We start from the raw sequence: 23,796 nt of genomic DNA, 5'->3' as shown, positions 1-23,796 counted from the left end.
GTGTGCCCAGCATGTTACCGACCCAATTCTGCCACCAGAGGGCAGCACAAGCATGCCTAAAACTGGGCCACCCCGCCCAAGGCTTGGGTGCCTCTAACCCCCCCCCCCCGTATGTTTTAAACACGGAGCCAGCATTGTGAAAAGCTGCACTTGTGCCACTTTTTATTTTGGCCGTACTGGGGATTGAATACATGGACTTTGCCCTGAGCTACATCTCCAGCCCTTTTTCAAAAGGTTTTGAAGCCCAGGGTGGGCTGGGACTTCTCCTCCTGCCTCAGCCTCCCAGAGTGCTGGGATTCCAGGCTTGCACCATCACACCTAGCTCCTGTTTTGTTAGCTGATGTGGGTAGCCCTGCACTCTGGGCCCTGGTGTGGCCAGGTCATCTTGGTCTCCATTTCAGCTGCCACTTCTCCTGTGGCTGTTTTTCCCAAAGCTCACATCCCTCACTTGTCACCTGCCTTACCTCTGTCCTCCTACTGTGATGCCTAAGGGGTGTCAGAAGTGAGAGGGGCTTGGACTGAACCTCACACATACAGCAGCTGTGTGACCTTGAGCGTGACACGAGACCCTCGTGCTTCAGAGTCCGCATCTAGAAATGGTACTGAGTAGTCACTTCTGAGAGCTGCAGAGACTGCATTTGTTTGTATTTTTAAGCCAGGGGCTTGCTGGGGAGCCCAGGCTGGCCTCAAGCTCGTGGTGATCCTACTGCCTTAGATGCCCGAGTGCTGGGATTACAGACATGTGCCACCAAGCCTGACTTGCGGGGCCTGCTTATGGGAGCTGTGCAGAGCTCTCTGTGGCCTGGTGTGGTCACCGTTCTGCAGTTATTGAGTTGCATTTCCCCATCTGGCTGTCGTACATGCTCTAGGTACAAGCACCACCTCCCAGATGGCCCCAACTCTTAGCCAAAGCAGAACACATCTTCTTGTTTGGCAAAGTTTTCAGGAGATGCAAGATAGTTTGAGGGCCAGCTTTTTCATTACGAGCTGTGGGACCTTGTGCCAGCCCCTTTCCCTCTCCGGACTGGCGCTGAGATTTTTGGTTGGCTCCAGGGAACAGACACAGGTCAGCTGGACCTGCGAAAAGAAAGCCAATTCTTTGCAGCCCTGTGGCTATTCATCCAGCTCCGCTGTAGTGTGGCTGCCTGCTCTATCCGTTATAAATTATTCTATAGTTTATACCTTAATTTTCTTCTTGGAAGCGCCCACCTTTTTGGAATCCCACCCTGGCAACCTTAGTCCTTCCTGACCAATCAAAACAATTCTTCCTCCTTGGCCCAAGGTGATTGGTTCAGGGGCAGACACATGACCCCACCCCAGGCCAATGAGAGCCTGCCCGGGGACTTTATCTGCAAGCACTGGGAGGAAGCCCACTGCGACTGAGGAGGTGACGCAAGGTTAAGTCTCAGCCTGCTCTGTCTCACAGTAGAGGGAGACCAAGTTCTGATGAGTGACGTGCACCCCTGGGTCTTGCCAAACCCAAAGTCACAATCACCTGTGGACTTTTCTGTTTTGTGAGGTGATTCAGTTATCTTTTGAGACACCTTGGGCGCTATGTAGCCCAAGGTGATCTTAAACTCACTGCAACCTTTCAGCCTGCAGCCTCCTGGGCGCTGGGGTCACAGGTGTGCAGCACCAAGCCCAGGTGATCCGTCACTTTACCTACTGCTTTCTGCCTTAGTTTCCTATCACTTAGGGTTGACAAACTAATTCCCCTTTCCTCAGGGAAGAGTCTGGTGGGCTAACTTGAAGGGAAATGAAGTTATAGTCATGTTTTTACAAATAAATGCTGCATCTGTGACTGCTGTATAGAGTTTTCTCATTTCCCTGTTCCCAGCCCCACCAGGCTTGTAGACACTAGGTCAGACTGCCTTTCTGGTGCAGTTCTACCCTGCTTGGCTTTCTTCACAAATCATTTCAATCTCTGCATACATTTATGTTTATTGTCTGTTCCCAGTGGGTCATTTCCACCAGGCATGTCCTGGCCCCTCAGTGTCCAGACCTTGTGCCCAGCACACACTAGGGGCTAATAAGCCCTTGGAATTCTCTCAAAGTGCTTGGAGCATGTCAGTACTGATTCAGTCTCAGGTGACAAAGTGACCGTCTTGAGGTCACAGTTGGGGGACCTAGAAATGGATTGGGGGGACCCTCACCTGAACCTCCACCCCTCCAGCCATCCAGGAAACACCACAAGGCAGCCAAGATTAAGTAGACTCTTGGTGCTTTGTTATAAATATATTACTTACATCCAAAACATGACATTAAAATATTACTCCGTGTTACAGAAAAGATATTAAGGCTTTCTATTATTTACATTAAACAAGCAAGCACCTTTAAAAAAAAAAAACAAAAAATTAAAGTCCCACTCTTCCTCTTCTGACACACCTCAGGCAGAAGGGACACAGTGTCCCCTTCCCCAGTGACCCAGACCTCTTACAAGCGCTGTGCCCTGCAGAGGTCTCCTATGGCAATGTCCTATCTGCCGGAATACATGGGCAGACGGAGGTGGGGTGAGAAGGGGGTGCCGAGACTTGGGCAGAGGATTCTAGCCTCTTCTGGCCGCTGCCCTCAGACCCTTGCTGAGCGCTGCCACCCCTGGGCAGAGACATCGGGCCACAGGTGGTGGCTGCAGCTGCTACCCATGCAGGCTTCCATGATCAGTTTGCAGGGCCACAGCAGGACAATGACTGGGGACACGTGTGTGTCCCAGGGACTCCCCAGACACTGGGGCCAGAGAAGGACAGAGAGAGGAGTAACTGGTGGCCCCTAAGCCAGCCTCACTGAGGGGCTGCCTGGGGCAGGGCGGGCAGGGTATGCAGCAAGACGGTGGCCTGCACCCGTGGGATGACCAGCAGGACGGCCTCCCTCTTGTGTGGTCAGGCAGGCACGGGGAGCAGCTCGGGAGGCCAAGGAAAGAAAATGAAGAGAGGAAATGAAAAATGAGTGGCTCAAGTATTGTGTGTCCCGAGGGGTGGGCTGGGGGTGCCCGGGCCCAGCCCAGGAGTTGTCCCCTCCGCCTGGAGAGGCCAGCTCCAGCAGGCTGGGATTTGGCAGATGGCTTCGGTTTGGGGGCCGGGGATGGTTGGCAACCAGGCGGCAGGCTTGGAGAAGCTACTTGATCTTCTGGGCCCACTTCATGTCGTCTGCCCGCGGCTTCTCCCCCGTCAGGCCCTGGATGAGGTCCTCCAGGCGCCGCCAGAAGCCCACCTTCTCCAGGGGGTAGTTGAGCCAGCCTGCAGCAGAAACAGCACCAGGGGTGGGCATGAGCATGAGCAGCTGTCTGGGGGTGCAGCCGTTGGGAAGGACAGTGGAAGGCAGGGACAGGACTGATCCCTTATGGGGGTGGGCACTAAAGGCCTCAGGTCACCGAACCCCGGGCTGGCACCTTCTCCTGGCTCCATCCTGAGTGTCCACCTGCCCCCTCTGCTGGGAAGCCTTCCCTGACTGCCCACTGAAGCAGCCTCAGAGTTTGTCCCCATACTCATTGTTTATGGCCTTCATGGCCACCTAAGAGCGCGGTCACCAATTCCACACATTTCCCCTTTATTTACTTATTTTTTGGCTTTTTGAGACAGAGTCTCACTAGGCAGCGCCAGCCGGCCCTGGGATCACTTTGCAGTCCAGACTGGTCTTGAGCTTGCAAGGATCCTCTTGTCTCAGCCTCTCGAGTGCAGGGATTATGGAGTGCACCACCACGCCCGGCTTCGTTTCCTATTTTTGGTGGTTCTTTCCCAGCTACAATCAGCGCCAACAGGGAGAACACCATGCCCTTTCCTCAGTACCGGAGAGGTGCCTGGCACACAGGAAGTGCTCAGGACTCATTTAGCCATATTCCAGCCTCCCATTGCCCCTGCAAGGCAGGCAGTATCAGGGGTCCTGTTTCTCACAGGAGCAGACTGAGGCTTGGGGAGGAGCGTCTCGTTAGGAGGCCGTTAGCTCATCTCCTAAATGTCCTAGCCCAAAGCTGCCGTCTGAGGAGCAGGGCTTTGGGCTGTGCAAAAAATACTTTGTGGCTCTCAGCTCCATCTCCGCAAAGACACTGCATCCCAGCGACAGCAGCAGTAGTTCATCAAGTACCTACTATGCACCAAGCATCATGCTGTGGGAACCCTGATGTTCCCATCCCAGCCCCGAGATGGTGGGCTGTGAAGAGGGCCACTGACACCCCGACTCATGCTGCACCGAGAGTCTCCCAAAGGCTCATAAAGGTGGCCTGGCTCATTTTTGGAGTACTGGGGCTGGAACTCAGGGATGCTCTGCCACCTAGCCACATCCTCAGCCCTTTTTATTTTTAGTGTTTTTGAGACAGGGTCTTGCTATTTAATTCAGGCTTCCTGAAAGCACTATGTAGCCCAGGGTGACCTTGAATTCACAGATCTTCCTGCCTCAGCCACCCAAGTAGATAGGACCCAGCTTAGATGTACATTCTGAGAATATCCCTAGAGGGCCAGAACTGCATGGCTTCCCACTGTGACCTCTGACCTGCCGATGGCCCTGCAGCTGGAGTCGGGGGAGCCCGGTCCCTGCCACCAGCGCCGCACCTGTGGTGATGCAGAAGTAGGTCTCGTGGGGTGAGACGTGGTGGATGCGGTGGTGTTTACGTGGCAGGATGATATGCCAGTCCTGCAGGAGGATGACCCAGCGCGGCAGCCCAAAGTACGTATGTGACCACTTGTGGATCTGGTTGGTGAAGGTGCCAAAGATGGTCAGGCAGAAGACGAAGCATTCCCAGGGGTACTGCTGCTCCAGGGCTTCTGCAGGGGAAGGGGGATCCCACAGAGCTGTCACATGGGGCACAGCCCTCCCCGCAACCCAGGGCAGCGCACCCCATCCCCCCCACCCACCCAGCAGGGGATCACGGAGGGGCACGGGCAATGGCTCGAGTGGAGTGCTGCTGTCAGCTGGCCTTGAACTCACTACTACGTAGCTTCCTCTGTCTTCAAACTCACAGCCATCCTCCTGCCTCAGCCTCCTGGGTGCTGGGATTACAGATGTGCACCACCACGCCTGGCTATGAATTTCAGTTTCTTCATCGTAAAGTGGGCACAAGGGTTTCAATTCACCCAGGTTCCTGGGAAGCAGAACCTGGGCAGTTTACCTGTGTGGGATTTATCCAGGACTCAGCCCGATTCCACGGGGTGCTGTGGGGTGCTACTGGCTCTTGAGCTGGATCAGCCAGAAGCCAGCACTCTGTTCAGACTTATCCCGAGGGCTGAGGCAGTCCCTACAAGAAAGGTGGCTGGAGGGCCTCCCTGCCAGCCCTGTGCTCACTGGCTGACCTGGTTCGCTGGAGACAAGTCCCTCCCCAAACAGCGCCGGGGCCTGAGTTTACAGCTTTTTTTTTTTTGCAGTGCTCAGAATGGAAGCCCTGGCCTCATGCATGCTGGGCAAATGTCCCCCTCCCCAAAGCCTCAGGAGGGCAGATAATGCAAATGAACATAGTGGGCGTGGCAGAAGAGCAGGGATTAGCAAGGATTTCGGTAAACTGGGGCACATGGGTCCCCTTAGCAGGGGTGGCTGCAGCTTGATTCCAGCTTAGTGGAGCCAAGAGGGGACCCAGATGGCCCAGGTCATGGGCAGACAGGACTGCTGGACAGAAGTCAGGAACCTAGGTCTTCAATCAATCCCCCTCCCAGGCTTTGAGGCACCAAGGACTGAACCCAGCACCTTTGCTCTAAGTTACATTCCCAGCCCTTTTGAGACAGGGTCTCCCTAAGGTGCTCATACTGAGCTTGACTTTGAGATTCTCCTGCCTCAGCCTTCCAGAGTGAAATACCCCAATTTCATGTGAAGATGACTGCAGAGAATATTTTAAATCACTATAAGCAGGGCCGGGTGTAGTGGCACACGGCTGTAATCCTAGCAGTTGAGAGGCTGAGGCAGGAGGGTTGCTGTGAGTTCGAGGTCAATCTGAGCTACACAGTGAGTTCAAGGGTAGCCTGATTTCAAAAATCCAAAAATAAAAAATCAGTACAAGCAGCCCTGCACACACCTGCAGGCCCCAGAAGCCTCCTGGGGAGCCCTGACACCGTGTGCCCCCCCCCCCCCGGGACTGGCCGTACCTGTGCTCTGGGTGTGGAACTTGTAGGCCATGTTCAGCAGTGGGAGCAGCGTCACCAGGCAGTTGTCACCATTGGTCTCGATGAAGTCGTGCCTCGTGATGGCTGTGGGGTCGATGTGGTGCTCCCGGAAGGGGCGGATAAAGGCCTGCAGGGGGCGGGGCGGCGCTGACCAGTGGGCTTTGGTGCCTGGCGCTCTCCGGCCCGAACCATGGGGCCCAACACCTGCCGGGGTCCTCCCACACCCTTGGCCGGGTCACTGATGCTCCCACCCCACTGACACGCCTCCCCTTGACCTCTGAGGTCGAGGACTAGCAGCTGAGCAGGGGGGCTAAAATGACCCACGCAGGCCTCAGTCTCCCTGTTTGGGCTACAGCGGGGAGGCGACAACTTCCTGCCTGCTTCTCCACCCTGAGGCATCGGAGGTCACAGATGGGGCCACCCCGGGTGTCCCCAGCACCTAAGGCCTCCTTTGGGGAATGGCCTCCCCTCCTCTCTGGACAGGGTGGACTCCGGGAGGGGCCTGGGCAGTTACAGAGGAAAGTGGACAGAGGTGGACAGAGACAGCTCGAGGAATCCGGTCGATGGGCGGCCCTCGGCCCCACTGAACTTCATTTTGCCTACCCTGAGATTTTAGAAACCTAAGTCACACGAGAATGGAATAGCTTAGATGACATTTTCTGTTACAAAAAAAAAAAAAAAGACAATAGAAAATCCAAAACAGCACTTGGAGGCTGAGGCAAGAGGATTGCTCAGAGTTCAGGACCAGTCAGACCATTTCAAAAACAAAAACAAAATAAAACAAAACAAACAAAAAACCTTGACAAAATAAAACAAAACAAACAAAAAACCTTGATAAAGTCCAATTAAAATCCAGGTATGGTGGCCGATGCCTGTAATTCCAGCACCCTGGAAGGCTGAGGCGGGGAGATCACAAGTTTGAGTCCAGCCTGGCTAATGAAACAAGATTACCTTGAAATTACAAAAAAGGCCAGGAAAGCCAGGCGTGGTGGCTCATGCCTGTAATCCCAGCACTCGGGAGGCTGAGGCAGGAGGACTGTTGCGAGTTCGAGATCAACCTGGGCTACAAAGTGAGCTCAAGGCCAGCCTGAACTGCATAGCGCCAGACCCTGTCTCAAAAAAAAAAAAAAAAAAAAAAAAGGCCAGGACTCTGGTTTGTGCAAAGGCCCTGGGCTCAGTCCCCATCACTCAAAAAAAAAAAAAAAAATCCAATGAAAACAAAGAGCCATGGTAGGGAAGGAGAGGAAGAGAGAGACGGGGGACCAGGCTGCTGAGAGGAACAGGCATGCGGCAAAGCTCTGAAGCCCACCAGAACCTGTTGCTTGGCTTTCCATCAGTCCCATGGGACTCCTGCTCTAGTCCTAGAGGACAGGTGTGCAGGTCAGGCTAGGATGACGGTTCCCATCTTTCAGACAGGGAAACTGAGGCTTACATAGGAAAGGAGACTCACTCAAGGCCACACAGCCCGACATACGCACCTTCCCCACGATGGGCAGCTCCACGGAGCCCCACGTGTCGGCCCCCCAGTGCACCAGGCCGGACAGGAAGTCGGCAATGAGAGCCCCTGCGACTGAGGACAGGAAGGGGGTGAGTGTGGGTGGGGACAGGTGGGACCACCCCACAGTCCCCCAGGGTCACTCAGCACTCACTAGCAGGCGTGCGTACTCCTTGGCAGCCTCGGCTTGAGACCCTGCCTTGCCCCCCCATCCCCGCCCTCCACCCCTCTCTTGGGAGCCTCCGCTGGTGGGGGGGGGGGCGGGGGCCAGCTCAGCCCGCCTTTCCCCCTCCGGCCTCGGCGTCCACAGCACGGGTTGCTTAGCCGCCAGCAGCCCTTCCCTCATATTTGTTCTCAATCTGCTCTGAATCTTCCATCCCCAGTACCGATAAAAAAAAAAAAACAATCTGCTCAGAATCAATCGAGGACTTGGGCAGAGGCTCAGCGCCATCCACACACTGGGGTCCGTGTAGGGCAGAGGTTAACGGCTGTTTGATCGGGACTCTAAATCCAGTTCCGTCACTCACTTGCTGTGTGACTCCGAACACGTCACCTAACACCTCTGTGCCCTGGATTCTCTTTTAAGTAAGGCGGGAACGGTGATGATTGTAAAAAACGTAAAGCAGGATATAAAATCAACCTCAAAGTAGCCTGGCACAGTGGCACACACCCATAACCTCAGCACTAGAAGGCTGAGGCAGGAGGATCGCTGTAGATTAGAGGCCAGCCTGGACTACAAAGTAAGTTCAAAGCCAGCCTGAACTGCATAGTGAGATTCTGTCTCAAAAAGACAAGACAAATCAACAAAAAAACCTATAAAATATCCATAACTTTTCTATACTCTGATAGTGAACTGGCTGAGAAGCAGTTCAGGAAAACAATTTCATTCATAATTGCTTTTTTAAAAAAAGCCCAGTGACCAATCTAATGAAAGATGAAACGCTTTGTAATGAAAATTACAGAATACTGAAGAAAAAACTGCAGAAGACTCAAGATATGGAAAGACCTCTGCTGGACACGTGGCACACACCTGTCACCCCAGCACCAGGAGGCCAGGTGCTTTGTTTTTGGGACAGAGTCTCACGATGTAGTCCAGGCTGGCCCTGATCTCAAGGTGATTCTCCTGCCTCAGCCTCCTGAGTGCTGGCATTACAGATGTGTGCCACCATGCCCAGCTGGAGGGGTGCTGCTAAAATGGACGTAGCACCAAAAGAGATCCAGAAGCTCAAGGCAATCCCAGGGCATTCTTCGCAGAACTAGAAAACAGAGATCCTAAAATCTGTATGGAAAAACCAAAGACCCAGAATAGTCCAAGCCATCCTAGGCAAAAGGGTGAGGCTGGTGGCATCACAATTCCCCATTTCAAATTACACTGCAAAACCAGAGACAAATACAGCGTGGTACTGGCCCAAAAACAGACACGCAGACCAACAGAAGAAAACAATCTCACACCACTACAGCCGTCTGATTGCAGAAGCCAAAAATGTGTTGGAGAAAAGACTCCAATAAATGGTCTGGGGAAACTGGAGACCCCACTGATGGCAGACTGAGGCTGGCCGCTCTCTCTCGTCAACAACAATCCATTCAAAGTGGATCAAAGACCTCAGTACTGACCAGAAATGAAGGGCCTTAAGATAACATCAAGGAAGCACCCGGAGCCACCGGCAAGGTGTCCTCTTAGGACACCAACAGCAGGGAAGTAACAGCGGCAATCCACAAACCGAACTGAGTTAAAAAGTTCCCACAGAGCAAAGGAAACAGTCAACAGGTGAAGAGAATGGAAAAAAATCGTTTCCAGATACTCTTCTGACCGAGAATTAATATCTAGCATACACAAAGAACTCAAAACACCTACCACTGGCCCGGCACACCTGCACCCCCAGCACTCTGGAAGGCTGAGGCAGGAAGATCATGAGTTGGAACACCCTCTTGATCCATTTACAAGACCCAGAATCAAAATTTTTAAAAAAAAATGTGTTGGGGGTGTGGCAGTATGAAGGTTCTAGGTTCAACCCCCAGTATCAAAAACAACAACAAAAAATCCAAATGTAATAACAAATACCTTTAAACACCAAAAATCAAATAATCAATCAATGGGTAGATGAATTGAATGAACAGTTCCTGAAAGAGCCAGCAAATATTTGCAAAAATGTTCACCATCTCTAGCCACTAAGTGACATGCAAATCAAAAACTACAGTGAGCCCCTGGGTGTGGTGGCACATGCCTGGAATCCCAGCACCAGGGAGGCTGAGGCAGGAGGATCACCATGAGCGTGAGGCCAGCCCAGACAACATAATGAGTTCCAGGCCAGCCTAAACTGCTGAGACTCCGTCTCACCCGGTCAGAGTGGCTGTCATCAGGAATACTAATAAACACTGGCCGGGGTGCAGGAGAAGAACCTTTCTATGCTGCTAATGGGAACGTAAATCAGTACAGGTCCTGTGGAAGTCAGAATAGAGGTTCCTTGAAAACTAAAACTAAAGGACTCGTTAAGAAATCAGTGTCAACACAGGGAAGGGTGCCTTTATACCGTGTTTATTTCAGCACAGTTCTGTGTCTTTTTTTTTTCTTTTTGAGGCAGTGCCTTGCTGTGTAGCCCAGGCCAGCCTAGAACTCACAGCCACCCTTCTGCTCAGCCTCCTGAGTGCTGGGGCTACAGGGCGGGCACCACCAGGCTGTGCTGGGCACCATCCTCAGGAAGGATGGAACCCGAGGTCAGCATCTTCAGTGAACTCAGCCAGACGTGCAAAGATAAACGCATCCCATGTACTGAAACCCAAAACTCTGAGAAATCAGTGCACGCTAAGGAAGGTATACTTATAAAAAGAGCTGTGAGCACTTTCTCAGTGCCGGGCGCAAGTGCTTGCCTGTGAAGCTGAGCGAGTCCTCCTCCCCCACGGGGAGAAGCTGGCTGCATGCGCCTCACCCAAACCCCCGCGGGAGGGCGCTGGAGGGAGCTGTGCGCAGCACAGGCAGCCCCGAGACCGCATCTAACACAGCCTGCCTGTGGCCGCTGCCCCGTCCCTGCCCCTCGGGCTTCTGCGTCCTTCCTGGCACTGTGCCCAGCATTCCCACTCTCTTTCTCCTTGCTCACTGTCTCCCACACCACAGGAACGGCAGCTTCACGAGGCCCGGATTTGTTTATGGCTGCGTCCTGGTTGCCAGCATACACTGGAGTTCAATCAGGTTCAAAGGTCACTGGGTGTGGTGGCTCAGGCCTGCAATCTCAGCACTCCGGGAGCTGAGGCAGGAGGAGCACAAGTCTGAGCCCAGCCAGGCAATTCAGATGCTGTCTCAAAACAAAACATAAAACAAAGGATGGGGGATGTTGTTTGTCACAAAGACCCAGGTTCCAGTCCAGTCACAGTAAGTGAATGAATGAGTGAGTGGGCCAAGAAGAAGCCCCCTAAACCCAAAACACTCAGCAGATTCTGGCCTGGTGCTGTACACCTGCGATCCTGGCCCTGGAGAGGCTGAGGCAGGAGGATCGCTGCCATTCCAGACCGGTTCTCAAATGTGTGCTGTACTGGAGCCCAAAGATGCTGACACAGAGCTCGCCAGCTATGGAGGGCAGACGGCAGAAGACATCCACGGTCTTGCGAGTGGGGCACGCTCCTCCCTAGACTGTTTCCCCGAGGCACCGAGTCTCTGCATGCTGCTTGTTGCCACAGGACCAGGGCACTGGGGCACCGTGGAGGCTGCGGGAAGCCTTGGACTAACAGGCATGAGCACATGGCCTCCCCCAGGTCCCGAGTGTGGGCGGTACAGGGGAGGGCACAGCTTCAGGCCGGTGCCTCGTGACTAGGGTGGGAGGAGACATGGGAACAGCTGACCCTCTGGGCACGCAGAAGCCTGGGCAGTCACTCAGGGTGGGTGGCAGTGAACAAGGCAGGCTGAGCCATTGGCGTTTCCTAGGTGCGGTGTTGCACGCCTGCCATCCCAGTCCTCTGGGAGGCTGAGGCAGGAGGATGGTAGGTTAGAGCTCAGCCTGGGGGACTTAGAGCCCCATCCCCAAATAAACAGAAAAAGGGCTGGGGAGGAGCTCCGTGCGAAGGCCCTGGGCTCAATCCCCTGTAACACACACACGCACACCCATGTACACACACACGCACAGGCGTGCACTCGCTGCTTCTCTGCCCCCAAATCCAGGCTCTGATCCCCGCAGAACGCAGGCCATCCGCCCCTCCAGCTATCGCCACCTTCACAAGCTGGTGCGTTGTCACCTCGCCCTGCTGGCTGGCTTTTGCAGCACTCATGACCACTGAGATGGCCTTGTTATCAGCCCACTTCTTGGACAAGCAAAGAGGCTCTGAGAAAGCAGAACACCGTCCCAGGTCGCAGGCCCAGCTCAGCTCAGCAGCCCTCGACAGGAAGGGGAGGGGCATGCCCGACAGCGCCCCTCCAACCCCGAACTGTACCCCTGCAGGTGGGGCGCTGCTGGGGCTCCTACTGCAGACGACCTGCTGTGGACACCCGTTCTCTGCCTGCCGCGTGGCAAACACTGCAGAGGGGCCAGACAAGAGTTGAGGGCCACTTCGGTCCGCACTATAGTGCTGTGCAGCCCCGGGCAAGCTGCTTCCCTCCTCTGGCCTTTGGCATCTTCATCTGCACACTGACTGAGCTGAGGTGTCTCGATTTTGCCTGTTCCGGAGCTGTATACACATGAAACCATGCAGGATGCGCTTCTTGGGTCTGGCTTCCTTCACCAGCAGTTTACTGGGAGTTCTTCCTATGGGCGTGTGTGCCAGCAGTTCACTTTTTGGTGCTGAGTAGTACTCCAGCCACCCTTTGGGGGAACATAACGGATTGTCCCTCGGGCTCCCCTTAGACATTTGGGTTGTGCTGCTTTGAACATTCAGGTTCAAGACTGAGTATAAACAGACACCCTTCCTTGTTCCTTGGGAGAAGGAGTCAGATGCTTTGTTTTTAACCCAGCGTATTGATCACTTAAGGCTCCCAGGCTCCGTGCCAGCACCTCGATGTTTCATCTCCTGTAATCCCTAAACCGCATGCAGCCTGGGCCAGGCACCTACAGCGTTTATCTCCTTAATAGACCATGTGCTTAATCTTCACGGATGGTGAGGCCGATGATAAGAAAAATGATTCCTGTGATACTGCCCGGCACACGGGAGCGCTCCTTGTGTGGCTGGGCAGAGACTTCCTTCCGAGGACACTCGGACCACAGGGTGACTTTACAGAGGGGACGCCTGAAAAGGGCAGCCGGGGTCAGCAATCACAGTCACATCACAGCAGCAAGTCCTGTGACGCAGCCCCAAGGCCTGGTGACACACGGTGCTGGCCATGCCGGCCCCGGCTACTCATGGGGAACAGCAGTGAATCCAATGGTGGGCCGTGCTGTGAGCGGTTCCCAGCACTGCAAAAAAGGCCCAAGAGACTGTCACAGCCCAAAGAGGCCGAGTCAGCGCGGTGCCAGATGGGACTCACGCTGTAACGACCTGCGCTTGTGTAGGGTGCTCGAGGCCCGGGGCTCAGCCTCAGCCCTGCAGAAAACACAGGAATGCACATCACACGGAAAAATGGGGACGTGGGACACAGGGCGCCTGGAATTGTGTCCTATCTGTAGATCCCAACCTTCAAAAAACAAAGCCTATGCAAAAAAGGTGCCACCTCTCCCCCACCCCCAGTCAGCAGCCCCACCAGACTGGCAGGGAAGGACAGCCCAAGGTCACAGGCCAGCAGGGGCGGCCAGGCTCACTCACAGTGACACAGCTGAGGGGGAAGGAGGTCCCCCCTCGACCAACAGGAGCCACACAGTGAACAAGGGTGTCGTGCTCTGCCCACGACCCCCCTCAGTCTCCTCAGCGGCCAAGTGACCTGCCCCTGCTTGCCAAGGTCCATGTCAGGGTCAGATCAGGCAGGGAGCAGCCCGAGGCTTCCCCAGCGCTGGCTCCAGGCACCGGCGGCCAGGGCCGGGGGCGGGGAGCAGCAACACAGTACACAGAAGCCACTTTGTCTGGCTCAGCCGGGCGGTGTCAGCCTGCTCAGCCCTCTTCCCACGGATGGACGCAGACACGGGGAAGGGCACAGGGACTTGAGACTGTCCCTGGGCCTCCTGAGGCCTCCGCTGCCCCGTGGGCCAGCCACTGGGACATCTATGTCCCTGCCTAGAACTCGGAGGTCAGCTGGGGAGACAGACAGTGTGGGGCCGGGGGACGTGGTGGACAGGGCTGAGGGGGCGCCAGGGCCCAGAGCCTTCCTCAAACCCAGCCAAGTCGCCCGCAACCTGAGCCCTGTGACCTCCCTGCCAACCTCTGAACTCGAACTCACTGTGTCCTGCGTGTGGGGTACCCCCAGGGGCTCCCCTCACTCTCACTATCCCCCGGCTTCTCCAGGGTGGCAGTGCCCACTCCATCATGCGACACGGTCCTTGTTAAGGTCACAGACAACCTCTGTGTGGCCATCCGGCCGTCCCTTCATTCCCCACCCTGCCGGTGCTCCCAGCTGATCCCCAGGTGATCCCCGAAACTCCACAAGCTCCTCGGGCCCTGATCCCTCCTCGGCAGAGCACCCGGCCTAGGGCAGTCGGCAGTCCCTGGGCTTCAGCTCCATCTCCACACGGGGCTTCCACATCCTGCTCCCCACGGGTGCCCACAGGGCTCTCTCCCCTCCACTGTCACCAGCACCCGTCCTTCCTGTGGCAGGGGCCATCCTTCCCCTCACCCACACTGCGTATCCTGAACCTGACAACTGTCTCCTCTGTCTCAGCAGCCACGTCACCTCCTCGCTCTCCTGCCTGTCCCTTCCGTCCTTCCATGTCACCTCCTAGCACTAACAGCTTCTCAAGGCCCTTAGAATAAAACCTGCAGCTCTGACCACGGCCCTCACAACCCTGTATCACCTGTCCCCACTGCCGCTGAGCTGCCACCAACCTCCTTTCCTCTGATCAATCCTTTCCAGCCATACAGGCCTTCTCTATATATACCTGCCAGCCTCAGGGCCTTTGCACTTGCTGTTTCTGCTGGGTGGACCGCCATCCCCAGCATGGTCTCTTTTCTTGCCTCCTTCAACATCACACACACACACACACACACACACACACACACACACACACACACACACGCCACCTTTCCAGAGAGGACTCCCCGGACCACTCCCTTATCTCCACTGTGCTTGCCAGCTTTGCAGCCTGTTCAGCCTTGCTTCATCAGTTGACACCTCTCGTATTTCCGTTTTGCCAGATTTCCGGGGCCACCTGGGTACCAAAACCTCTGGAGACACGGTGACAGGAAGGGGCAGGTGCTGGCTGCTGGCATGATGCCCTAACCACCTGCATATTAACACTGAATCAAGGCAGCTATTTAAATGACTGGGGCCTGTGCAAACAGAGCTATCAGGGGACTGCTTGCCCTTATCAGCCTGAGGCAGAGGTTAGCTAGGGAGCTGCAGCCACAAGAGCCTGTTCCCCATCAGCCGCTTCCAGCCTGGGGCTGGATAGTCAGGTCCCAGTCAGGGAGGGAGGTGGGGACCCGCCCAGGACACTGGCTTCCCTCCACCCCTGGGCTCCGACCACGCAAACCTCCACCCCAGCTGGCCACAGCCCAGGGCAGCCTCTGTTCTGAGTTCCCTGCAGCTGGTCCACCCGCCAGGAAGCCTGTGGCCAGCGAGCTGCAAGTCTGGCTTTGTGATCACAGACGCTGCCGCTGCCCACTCAAGGGGCGATGGGGTGGGGGTGGGGTGCACACCCTCCCGGAGGATGCTGACTTGGAACTTCCTTCTCCAGGCTGCCATCAAGAGCAGGAAGTGCCCAGATCAGGGCTCAAGCCCAGTGGGAGCTTAGAAAATACCCGCTGCCAGCTGCGGCCCCTGCCGGGTTCTGTCACAAGTCTCAGTGCTGATGCACACCCGCGTTTCGTCCTTACCACAGCCCTCACCTCTACATAGATGGAAACTGAGGCTGAGAGAGGCAGCCAGCCAGGCAGTGGTAAGGCTGGTGTGGACCCAGGGCCGCCTCAGAGCCCCCTTCTCTCCTGAGTCTGGTACCCGGGCTAGGGGCCCAGGCCCCCCATCCTGGGGGCCGCCAGCAGCCCTCCTCCCCTCCCCCTCCCCAGGGCCTGCCCCTCCCCCAGCCCAGATGGCTCCATTAGTGGCCTGAGGACTATTGGCTCAGGCGGCCAGAATGTTTTTAATGAGATTGTGGGAGCAGAACTGCAGGGAGAGCAGGTGGGTGGGACCAAGGCCACAGCTGCCTCTCACTTGGGAGACCAGGACAAGAAGGGAGCAAGTGTCCCAGCGAGAGGCGAGGGGTGCCGAGTGGACACAAAGGAAACTGAGTCACCTGGGGGTCTGGGAGTGGAGCTGGGATGTTAGGATCTGGGCTGTGCTTCTGGCTGGCGCCTTCTCTGGGCCTCAGTTTCCTCATCTGGAGAAGGATGACAAGCTTAGCACCTGGGGGACCGGGAGGACGGCACAGTGGATATGAAGGGCGGCTCCCTGGTGCATTCACTCACTGATCCGGCCTGCACTGGGCTCCTGGAGGGGCCCCACCGAGACAGGAGAGGCGCGTGCGCACACGTGTACACACACACACACACACACACACACACTCACACACACGTGCAAGTCGGCATGGGCCAGCACTCACCTACACCCAGGACGACGAGGGGCGTGTGCTCCCAGCGGGCCAGCAGCAGGAGGTGGACCAGGTTGTGGGCGATGAGGCTGAAGCACAGGACCACGGAACACCACTCCTGGAGGCGCTTGCCTGCGGGGAGAGGGGCACAGGGCGGCTGCTGTGGGTCACACCGCGTGGAGCTGGCTCTGCCTGTGCCACTCTCCAGTGGGTGGAACCTGAACGAAGGTCCTGCCCAAACCCTCTGCGGGCCGCCGCCAGAGCTGCAAAGGGGCTCTTTCGTTTAACTTGACCAGAAGCTTTGGGCACCGCTGTTCCCAGTCCCCTCGCAGGTGTGGATTCAGAGGCGCAGAACCTGCCCACGCCTACACGGAGCAGGAGACACAGGGCCTGGGGGACGCTGGGGCTCCCGGCTTGGCCACTGCCCAGCACGGTCAGTCGGTGTGGGGGACCCAGGCGGAGGAGCTTCTGGTTCTGAGGAGAAGCCAGGCCTCGGGGTTAGGGGGGGAATCTTTCTCAGTGCTGCCACTGTGCGTGCGTGTGTGTGTGTGTGTGTGTGTGTGTGTGTGCATGTGTATGCGTGTGTTGTGTTGCACTGTGACTGAACTCAGGGCCTTTGCACCGAGCCACTGTATAACCCCATTTTCAGTGGGTGAATCTGAAGAAAAGTCTCACTAAGTTGTGTGTGTCACTGTGTGTGTGTCACCCTGTGTGTGTGCTTTGGTACCAGGAACTAAACTTAGGACCTTGGGCTTGTCAGGCAGGTGTTGTGCCACCGGGCTATATCCGGTGGTCATCCTGTTTTAATTCACCCGTCAGTTCAGCTAACTGCACTCACTGCAGCCTGTTTGAGGTGCCAAAACTTAGGGACTAACCCAAGTGCTCATCACCTGGGGATTGCGCAAATGAACTCAGTTCGCAGCACCTGTGCAGCCAGGAGGAAGCCTGGCTGCTGTGTCTGTGCAGACGGAGAGACATCTACAACAACCCAGTAGGGCAGAGAGCCCTGAACTGCAGCCATTTATGCAGAAAGGAAAAGAAATTTGTGTGGCAGAGAGTGGTTTTACACTTACTCCTTTTTAAATGTAGCAAGTCAACATTCGTATTTTTTTTTTTTTTTTTGGTACCGGAGATTGAACTCATGACTATGTGCTTGTAAGGCAGGTGCTTATGCCACTGAGCTAAATCCCTGGCCCAACATTCATATTTTACTTATAAGTTAAAATTTAAAAAATAAAACGAAATAAACACCTTACTGGCTGACACAGCACTTAGGAATCAGTCCCAGGGACACACCTTCTTGGTAGCTGGTCCCAGAGGCATGAGACCCTGCATGATAGTGGTGGGATCATTACTTTTATGGTTTTGGTGATTAACATTCGATGAGCAGTTACTAAGTGCCAGGCATCTGCAAAGGACCCCTTTTGCAGATGAGAAAACTGAGGCTCTGAGGGTCGAGGAGGCGGCCCATGGCTGCCCAGCTAGTCAGCTACAGGCTTGGATCCCAAGGCCGCAGGTCTGGCTCCCAACTGCCTGCTCCCTGCCCCCCTTTCATTCCTGTCCATTCCAGCACCCCTGGGACTTTCTAGAGGGTGGGGGGACCCACACCCACCTTAAACAGGACTGGGCAGAGATTAAGAACACAAAGCCAGGGGTCCAGGCCAGGGCGTGCTGCCCCCCACCCTTCAAGCCTGCTCCAAGATGTCACCCACCCTGCCTCCTCCAGCCTCTCTGCTCCCCCAAGCCAGCACGCCTACCGCTCCGGGCAACAGCCCCACGTGACAAAAACGAGAACTCACTAGGGCCCTGGGGATTGGTCAAGCCTAGGGAACCAATGTACTCCTGACCACAACCCTAAGGGAAAACCACCAGGCTCCATTCTGGGCGCTCCTCCTGGGCACAGCCTGGAAGAAAGTATTTAGATGGGGAAAATGAGGCAGAGAGAGAGAACAAACGGACAGGTCTGATCCACACCCCATAACGGCTCCTGGCACATCCTCAACCAGGACCAGGGCGGCCAGCTGCCCACCGCCTGTCCACGGGAAGATCAAAGCCCAGAAGGGCGAGCGTACACCAGGATCCATCCTTTTGCCCCTTGTGTACAGCAGAGGACACTAAAGACCAGAAAGGTGGGCCAGGGACCTAGCTCAGTGGTGCAGCGCCTGGCTGGCAAGCCTGAGGCCCTGAGTTTGATTCCTGATACTGAAAAAACAGACCAGGAAAGGCAAGCAGCTCAGCAGAAGCCCCCAGCCGCAGCAGCGGCCTGGATCGCCTCTCTCCCTGCTTCTCAGGCGGACTGTTCCCTTTGGGCCACGCAGCCCTCCGGTCTCAGAAGCCCCCAGCCTGGCGTCACCCAGGTAGGCCCAGCAGGGCCTTTCCCCTTGGGGTTCCTGTTTGAGGCCGGTGCTTAGAAGTAGGAAGCCCCAACGGTGGGGAGGAAGAGCAAGCGTAGAGGGATGCAGCCTGAAACAAAGGACAGGTAGAGCCTTCCTGAGGCCTGCAGAGACAGGAAGTGGCAGAGCCCTGAGCGACAGGATCAGGTGACAGTGATGGCAGAGCCCGGCTCACACCTGCCGCCCCCATCACACAGGGAGCTGGGTGTGGCCCCACCCGAGATGCTGCGATCTGGTCCCTGCCGCAGGTCTCAGTGTTTTTCAAAATCAGCCAGGCTGGTGGCCCACGCTGTGATCCCAGCACTAACGAGGACCATGAGTTCAAGGCCCACTGGGGCTACAGAGTAAAGCCCCATCTCAGAACAAACAAACAAGCCAAAAGACCCACAAAACACAAATTCTTGTACCCTCAAGGGACTTCACCCCATGTGATGGCACCAGCTCCAGGCTCACAGGGCTCCTCCCCTCCCTGTGTCCTTGCAAGACTTGGGGGCAGCCCTGGCTGGGCTCCTGTGGTCATCAGAGTGTCCTTCCCTGCAATGTGGCTTCGCAGTCAAGTCTTAGCTCTAAAAAGGAAGGAACTGTGTAACCCACTTGTCTAGATGAGGAAACTGAGGCTAGACTTGGGTGAGGATTCCAGACTCAGAAATGGGACATAGCGGCTTGGATGTTCTGCACTGTCCTGACCCCAGAGATGGCCCAGCTCTCTCCTACACCTTGGAGAAGGTCCCTGCAGTCTGAACATTTGCCAAGGCAACGCCATCTCTGCAGATTGAGTACCTCAGTCCTGATCCATGAAAATTACACAGGTAACAAGCAGAGTACCCTGGCTCTGCTGGCTCAGGACTGCAAATGGTCTGTCACCCTTCAGCAGACCCTGTCGCCCGGGGACCATCCTCACTTGTCCTTCAAGGGGACAAAATAGCCTGGAACCATGAAGCTGCTCCAGGGCCTCGAGTCGTGGCATAGATCATCAGCCTGGCAGGCCGCTGAGCCAGGTGGTCACGGGACAGATGTGCAGGCTGAGGCCGGGGCGGGCTCGGAGGGCAGGGAGGCCCGCCTGTCCTCTGGCTACAGCTCTGGAGCCCGCTGCCCACCAGCCCTGGCCTAGCAGGCATGATGATGTGAGCACCACGGCAGTGACCACTTGCTGGCCTAGGGAAGGGCTGGTGCGTGTGGGTGTGAAGTGGGAGGGGTGGGCGGCCGTGCAGGCCTCTGCCATCTCCCTTTCTCAGGGCCAGGCCACAGGCAAGGGGTTGCATCGGGCTTGTCTCTTCCTGCTTGGGTCAAGACAAGTAACCTGTGCTTTCCACAGTCCCGGGCACCAAGGGTCCCCTGACTTCAAGGGGAAAGCCAGGAAGTACACAGGCTGGGGACCAGAGACAGAGGGGGACACACTGATGAGAGCAGGAAGCAGAGAATGATGAGCCACAGAGACCAAAAGAACAAAAAGCAGAGACAGGAGAGACGGGGAGAGAAAAAGCAGAACCAGGGACAGAAGACAGCAAGCCTGGCTGGCATGCGGCAGGGGCCAGGCCCGGGCAGCCCCAGGGCTCAGCCGCCCTCAGGCCTTATCCTCTGGCTTGGGGGAGGCCATGTGGGTGAGCCCCAGGCTCCTGCTCTTATGCCACCCCATGCAGCAGCATCAGCTGATGCCCCCTCTCCATTCCCCAACACCCACCTTCTGTCCTGACACCCTCAACCCCTTGACGTGTTCCGGTGCCCTTTGGACAGAGGCAGCCACAGCTGGCCAGGCAGATGGACAGCTAGACCCAGGCCCCTTCAGGCTGCATCCACCTTTAGGGCCCAGGCCTCTGAGAAGTGGCACAGCCAGGTTCCAGCGAGCATCTCTGGGAGGAGATACCTGCCTCAGGCCCTGGCCTGCCTGTCACCAGGCCCTTCCCAAAGCTGACACCTACCGTAGGTAGCTCATTGCTAGGAAGCTCAAACCCAGAGTGAGGGCTGTGCAGGACCCTCTGTGGCTCCTGGTCCCAGTGGGGTGACCCAACTCCTCACCCAGACACTTGGGGTCACAGGACCAGGTGCTCTAAGCCCTCATGGTCCCCTCTGCCCCACGCAGCTCCCTGCCTCAGGGCCTGCACACATCTGTTCTGCCTGCCTGGAGCAGCCGGTCCCGCCTGTGTACCCGGTCCTGACAGGCTCCCCTGCACAGGCAGGTTAAGAGTCCGGAACCCAGAATGTCCCCACAGTGTTCTAGTTCTGCCATGTGAACTGGGGTGGATCCCTCTCTGCTGACGGAGATGGACAGGGCGCTCCTCAAGCAGGCACCCAGGCAAACCCAACAGATGCCCTCAACCCTGTTGGACTTCCCAGCTGCTGGGGGCAGGCACCACCTAATCCCAGTCAGGATAGCGCTTGGGGAAGAGCGTGAGCCCGTGTGTGGGGTAGTGAGGACAGCCACAGGGTCTCAGCCTCCTCTTCTAGAAAACAGGGTCAATGCAGGTGCACTTTGCATGACAGAGTGAGATGAGCCGAGAGCATGTGTGGGAAGTGCCCGCACACAGTCAGTGCCTAATAAAGGCTGCTGAGTTCACTGCCCTTAGTACTGCTGTCGGCTGTCAGGGCCCTACCGCCTCCAGCACCAGGAGTCTCAGCTCAGTCCCAGAGCCCAGGAACTCTCTCTTGCTCTCTGTGCTCTCCAGTGGTGCTGGGAGTATGGCCACCTCAGGGTCTTTGCACCTGCTGCCTTCCTGGTCTGGACCAACTCTTCCTCAGATATTCTCAAAATCCCTTCCTTTCCTCTCCTGCTGGGTCTCTGTTCAAATGTCATCTATTCAGCAGGACCTGAACTGCCTGCTTTCTGCAATGTCACCGTCTCCTGAGTATTTTCCTTTCCCCCTTTCCTGCTATATATTTGTTCTGAGCACTTGTCACTACTAAGCGGGTGAGACATTTCCTTTATTTGGGGGTCTGTGGCTTGTCTTAACTAAAATGCCAGGTCCAGTTTTTCCATGTTGGTGCTCTGCTCCTAGGGCCTGCCCCCGGGACTGGAATGTAGGTGCTTGGTGTATGTTAAGCCTGGTCTCTCCTTTACTGCTCAAGTTCAGAAAGGTCAGGGTACTTCCCCAAGGCCACACAGCACACAGAGGCACACCAAGGTAAGCCTAGGGAAAAAGATTTCAAAGAACCAGTTTAGCTAGTCTCCCCAGTACCCCTGCAGGTCAGGAGGAGAGAAAAGCTGCTGGTTTGGGACACCCAGGAGACACTGCAGCCTCAGATACTTGTGTGATTATTCTGCAGAAAGAAAGGCACTCTGGGAACCCAGGAGTGGACAGAGACAGACTGTGACAGAGAAGCGAGCTGGCAGTCCCTGGGGAAGGCTAAGGCTGCCTGGGAGATGCTCTGTTAAAAGCAGGCAGGAAGACAGACCTGACCCCCAAAGCAGGGCCTTGACTCCTCCAGCATCCCAGTGGGAAGTCTAAGGGCCACAAGAGAGCTCAATGCCGGCTCATAGCAAAGGTGCTGACGACAAATATGTGTCCTTTCCCTGATGACAGGAAAGGGCAGACAAACTACTTTGCACTTGGTCAGAGGGGAGGAAAGAGAAGCTGGGAAGGGAAGTGGCTTGGCCCAGGTCACACAGCTTAGCAGTCTGAACCCCAATCAACCCCCTGCCACCCCATAGGACTGGGTGTTTTGGGTATGGCTGGAAGCACCAGGGCAGCACAGACCAGGTGCCCAAGTGAGGTTTGCAGAACTGCACACAGCGTAGAACCGTGAGCTCGGACAGTCTCTGGAGATCTAGGAGCCAGTGAGAAAGCAAACTGCCCAAGGTCATGCAGCCACTTGCTGTAAACCCTGCATGGAACCTAGTGAACAGGGTGGGGCTGGGGAGATGGCGGCAGGAGGCCCCCCCAGCCCCAGCTAAAGGAAAGATGTCTGAATGCTTGACAGAAACCTGCAGGTGACGGCCCACACCCTGGCAGAGGGACCTCACTCCCAGTCACCTGACCTTGGAGTTCTCAAAGGTACTTCCTAAACCTCAGGGGTCACTGGGCCTTGCCAGGGAGTGCAGGTCTGGGAGCAGTGCTCCAGGAGATTCCTGGGAGTCAGAAGCAGGTCGGAGCTGGGCAAAGGCAGAAGCAGCACGGGTCAGACCTCTGCCTGTGAGAAGGAGGCAGAGCTGCACCCAGGCTCTTTAAGTTGCCATGTGAGTTCCACACCCGAAATCCTAAGGGAGGAGGGGGTCAATATATGGATGTGGGGGAGGGGCAAAGCCAAAATTGGGGTTTGTGTAAGAAGGGAGCCTGAGCTGGGGAGTCTGCATCCCCCACCCAGCCTCCCAGAATCCGGGAATGTGGGAGGGAGGGCTGATGGAGAGTCCCCAAAGGGGGAGGGAAGAAGATTTCGGTCTGCAGCCACTGAATCAGTAATTAGGATGGAGGAGGAACGGTGCCTGGCACTCTGCAGCCCAGAAGCGCCCAAGTTAAGGCTCCCTAAGAGGGGAGCTAATATTCCCAGGTTGGGGGGTGGTGAGGTCACTGCAGCCCAGGGTCCTGGCGAGGGTGCGGTGGAACGCTTGGCTGTAGATTCCCGATCTGGGAAACCAAGGCGGGGATGCGACTTTAGAAGCTGCCTTGGGCTGGGCCCTGGAGTGAAGGTTCCCAAGTCTGAGAATGATCACTGCAGCAGATGGTGCCCCTGGAGCCAGCGTCAGATCTGCCGGTGCTGATCGTGGCCAGGGACCTGATCGGGTAGTTCCCCGACTCGGGGAGTGTCTTCACCACAGCCAGAAAGCCCCGGGGCTGGGATTCTGACACAGACTTAGAAGGGAACGCCAAGGTGGAGTCCCCGGACCTAGGGTCGCTCTTTGCAAGTTAGAAGCGAAGGCTGGAGCTCCCCATCTGGACGCGGGGCTGAGATGCCGACCCGGGAAGCCACCGGGCTGGTGACTGCAGGCCCAGGGGGCCGAGGTCTTACCTGGCGAGTAGAGAGCAGCCAGCTCGCGGGCCCCGGCGTGCTGCGCGCCCCAGCGCCTGCAGTACGCCGCCTCGTCCTCATCGAGCTCCGGATGCTGGTCTGGCCCGTCCTCGGCGCCCGCCATGGCCACCGGCCCAGCCTGCCGGGTGCACTCCGCTGGCGGCTGCACGGCCGCGGAACCGCGGCGAGATCACGCCGCCCAATGACCGCCCAGCGCCGGGCGCGGCGGCGGCACGGGCGGGGGCTTCGCCAGGTCGCGCGTCACAGCCAATCGGGGCCCGCGCCCCAGCCGCAGG

At 56.5% G+C, this 23,796-nt stretch overlaps 1 protein-coding gene across 1 annotated transcript; it reads right to left on the bottom strand.

Annotated features, from left to right (window-relative positions):
- Positions 1 to 2,204: 2,204 nt before the first annotated feature.
- On the bottom strand, positions 2,205 to 23,728 carry Peds1 (plasmanylethanolamine desaturase 1). Its single transcript, XM_005002816.4, has 6 exons — positions 23,501 to 23,728; positions 16,179 to 16,298; positions 7,559 to 7,650; positions 6,063 to 6,207; positions 4,542 to 4,754; positions 2,205 to 3,233 (listed from the first exon to the last, which is right to left on the bottom strand). The coding sequence occupies exons 1-6, from the start codon at positions 23,622 to 23,624 to the stop codon at positions 3,112 to 3,114; spliced, it is 816 nt and encodes a 271-aa protein (XP_005002873.1). The 5' UTR covers positions 23,625 to 23,728; the 3' UTR covers positions 2,205 to 3,111.
- Between the last annotated feature and the right edge of the window lie 68 nt (positions 23,729 to 23,796).

Source organism: Cavia porcellus, unplaced genomic scaffold (genome assembly GCF_034190915.1).
Source record: "Cavia porcellus strain 051 isolate PalLab524CR breed Dunkin Hartley unplaced genomic scaffold, mCavPor4.1 scaffold_5, whole genome shotgun sequence".
Lineage (NCBI taxonomy): Eukaryota > Metazoa > Chordata > Mammalia > Rodentia > Caviidae > Cavia > Cavia porcellus.
This window is presented reverse-complemented; position numbering and strand designations above follow the sequence as displayed.

Excerpts from the sequence above, each read along its gene's own strand:
- Peds1 (XM_005002816.4), bottom strand. The coding sequence starts at position 23,624 with ATGGCGGGCGCCGAGGACGGGCCAGACCAGCATCCGGAGCTCGATGAG. Across the intron at positions 4,755-6,062 it reads GTTCCACACCCAGAGCACAG|AAGCCCTGGAGCAGCAGTAC; the intron begins GTACGGCCAGTC and ends CTTCCCCTGCAG. Across the intron at positions 3,234-4,541 it reads CTACTTCTGCATCACCACAG|GCTGGCTCAACTACCCCCTG; the intron begins GTGCGGCGCTGG and ends TTTCTGCTGCAG.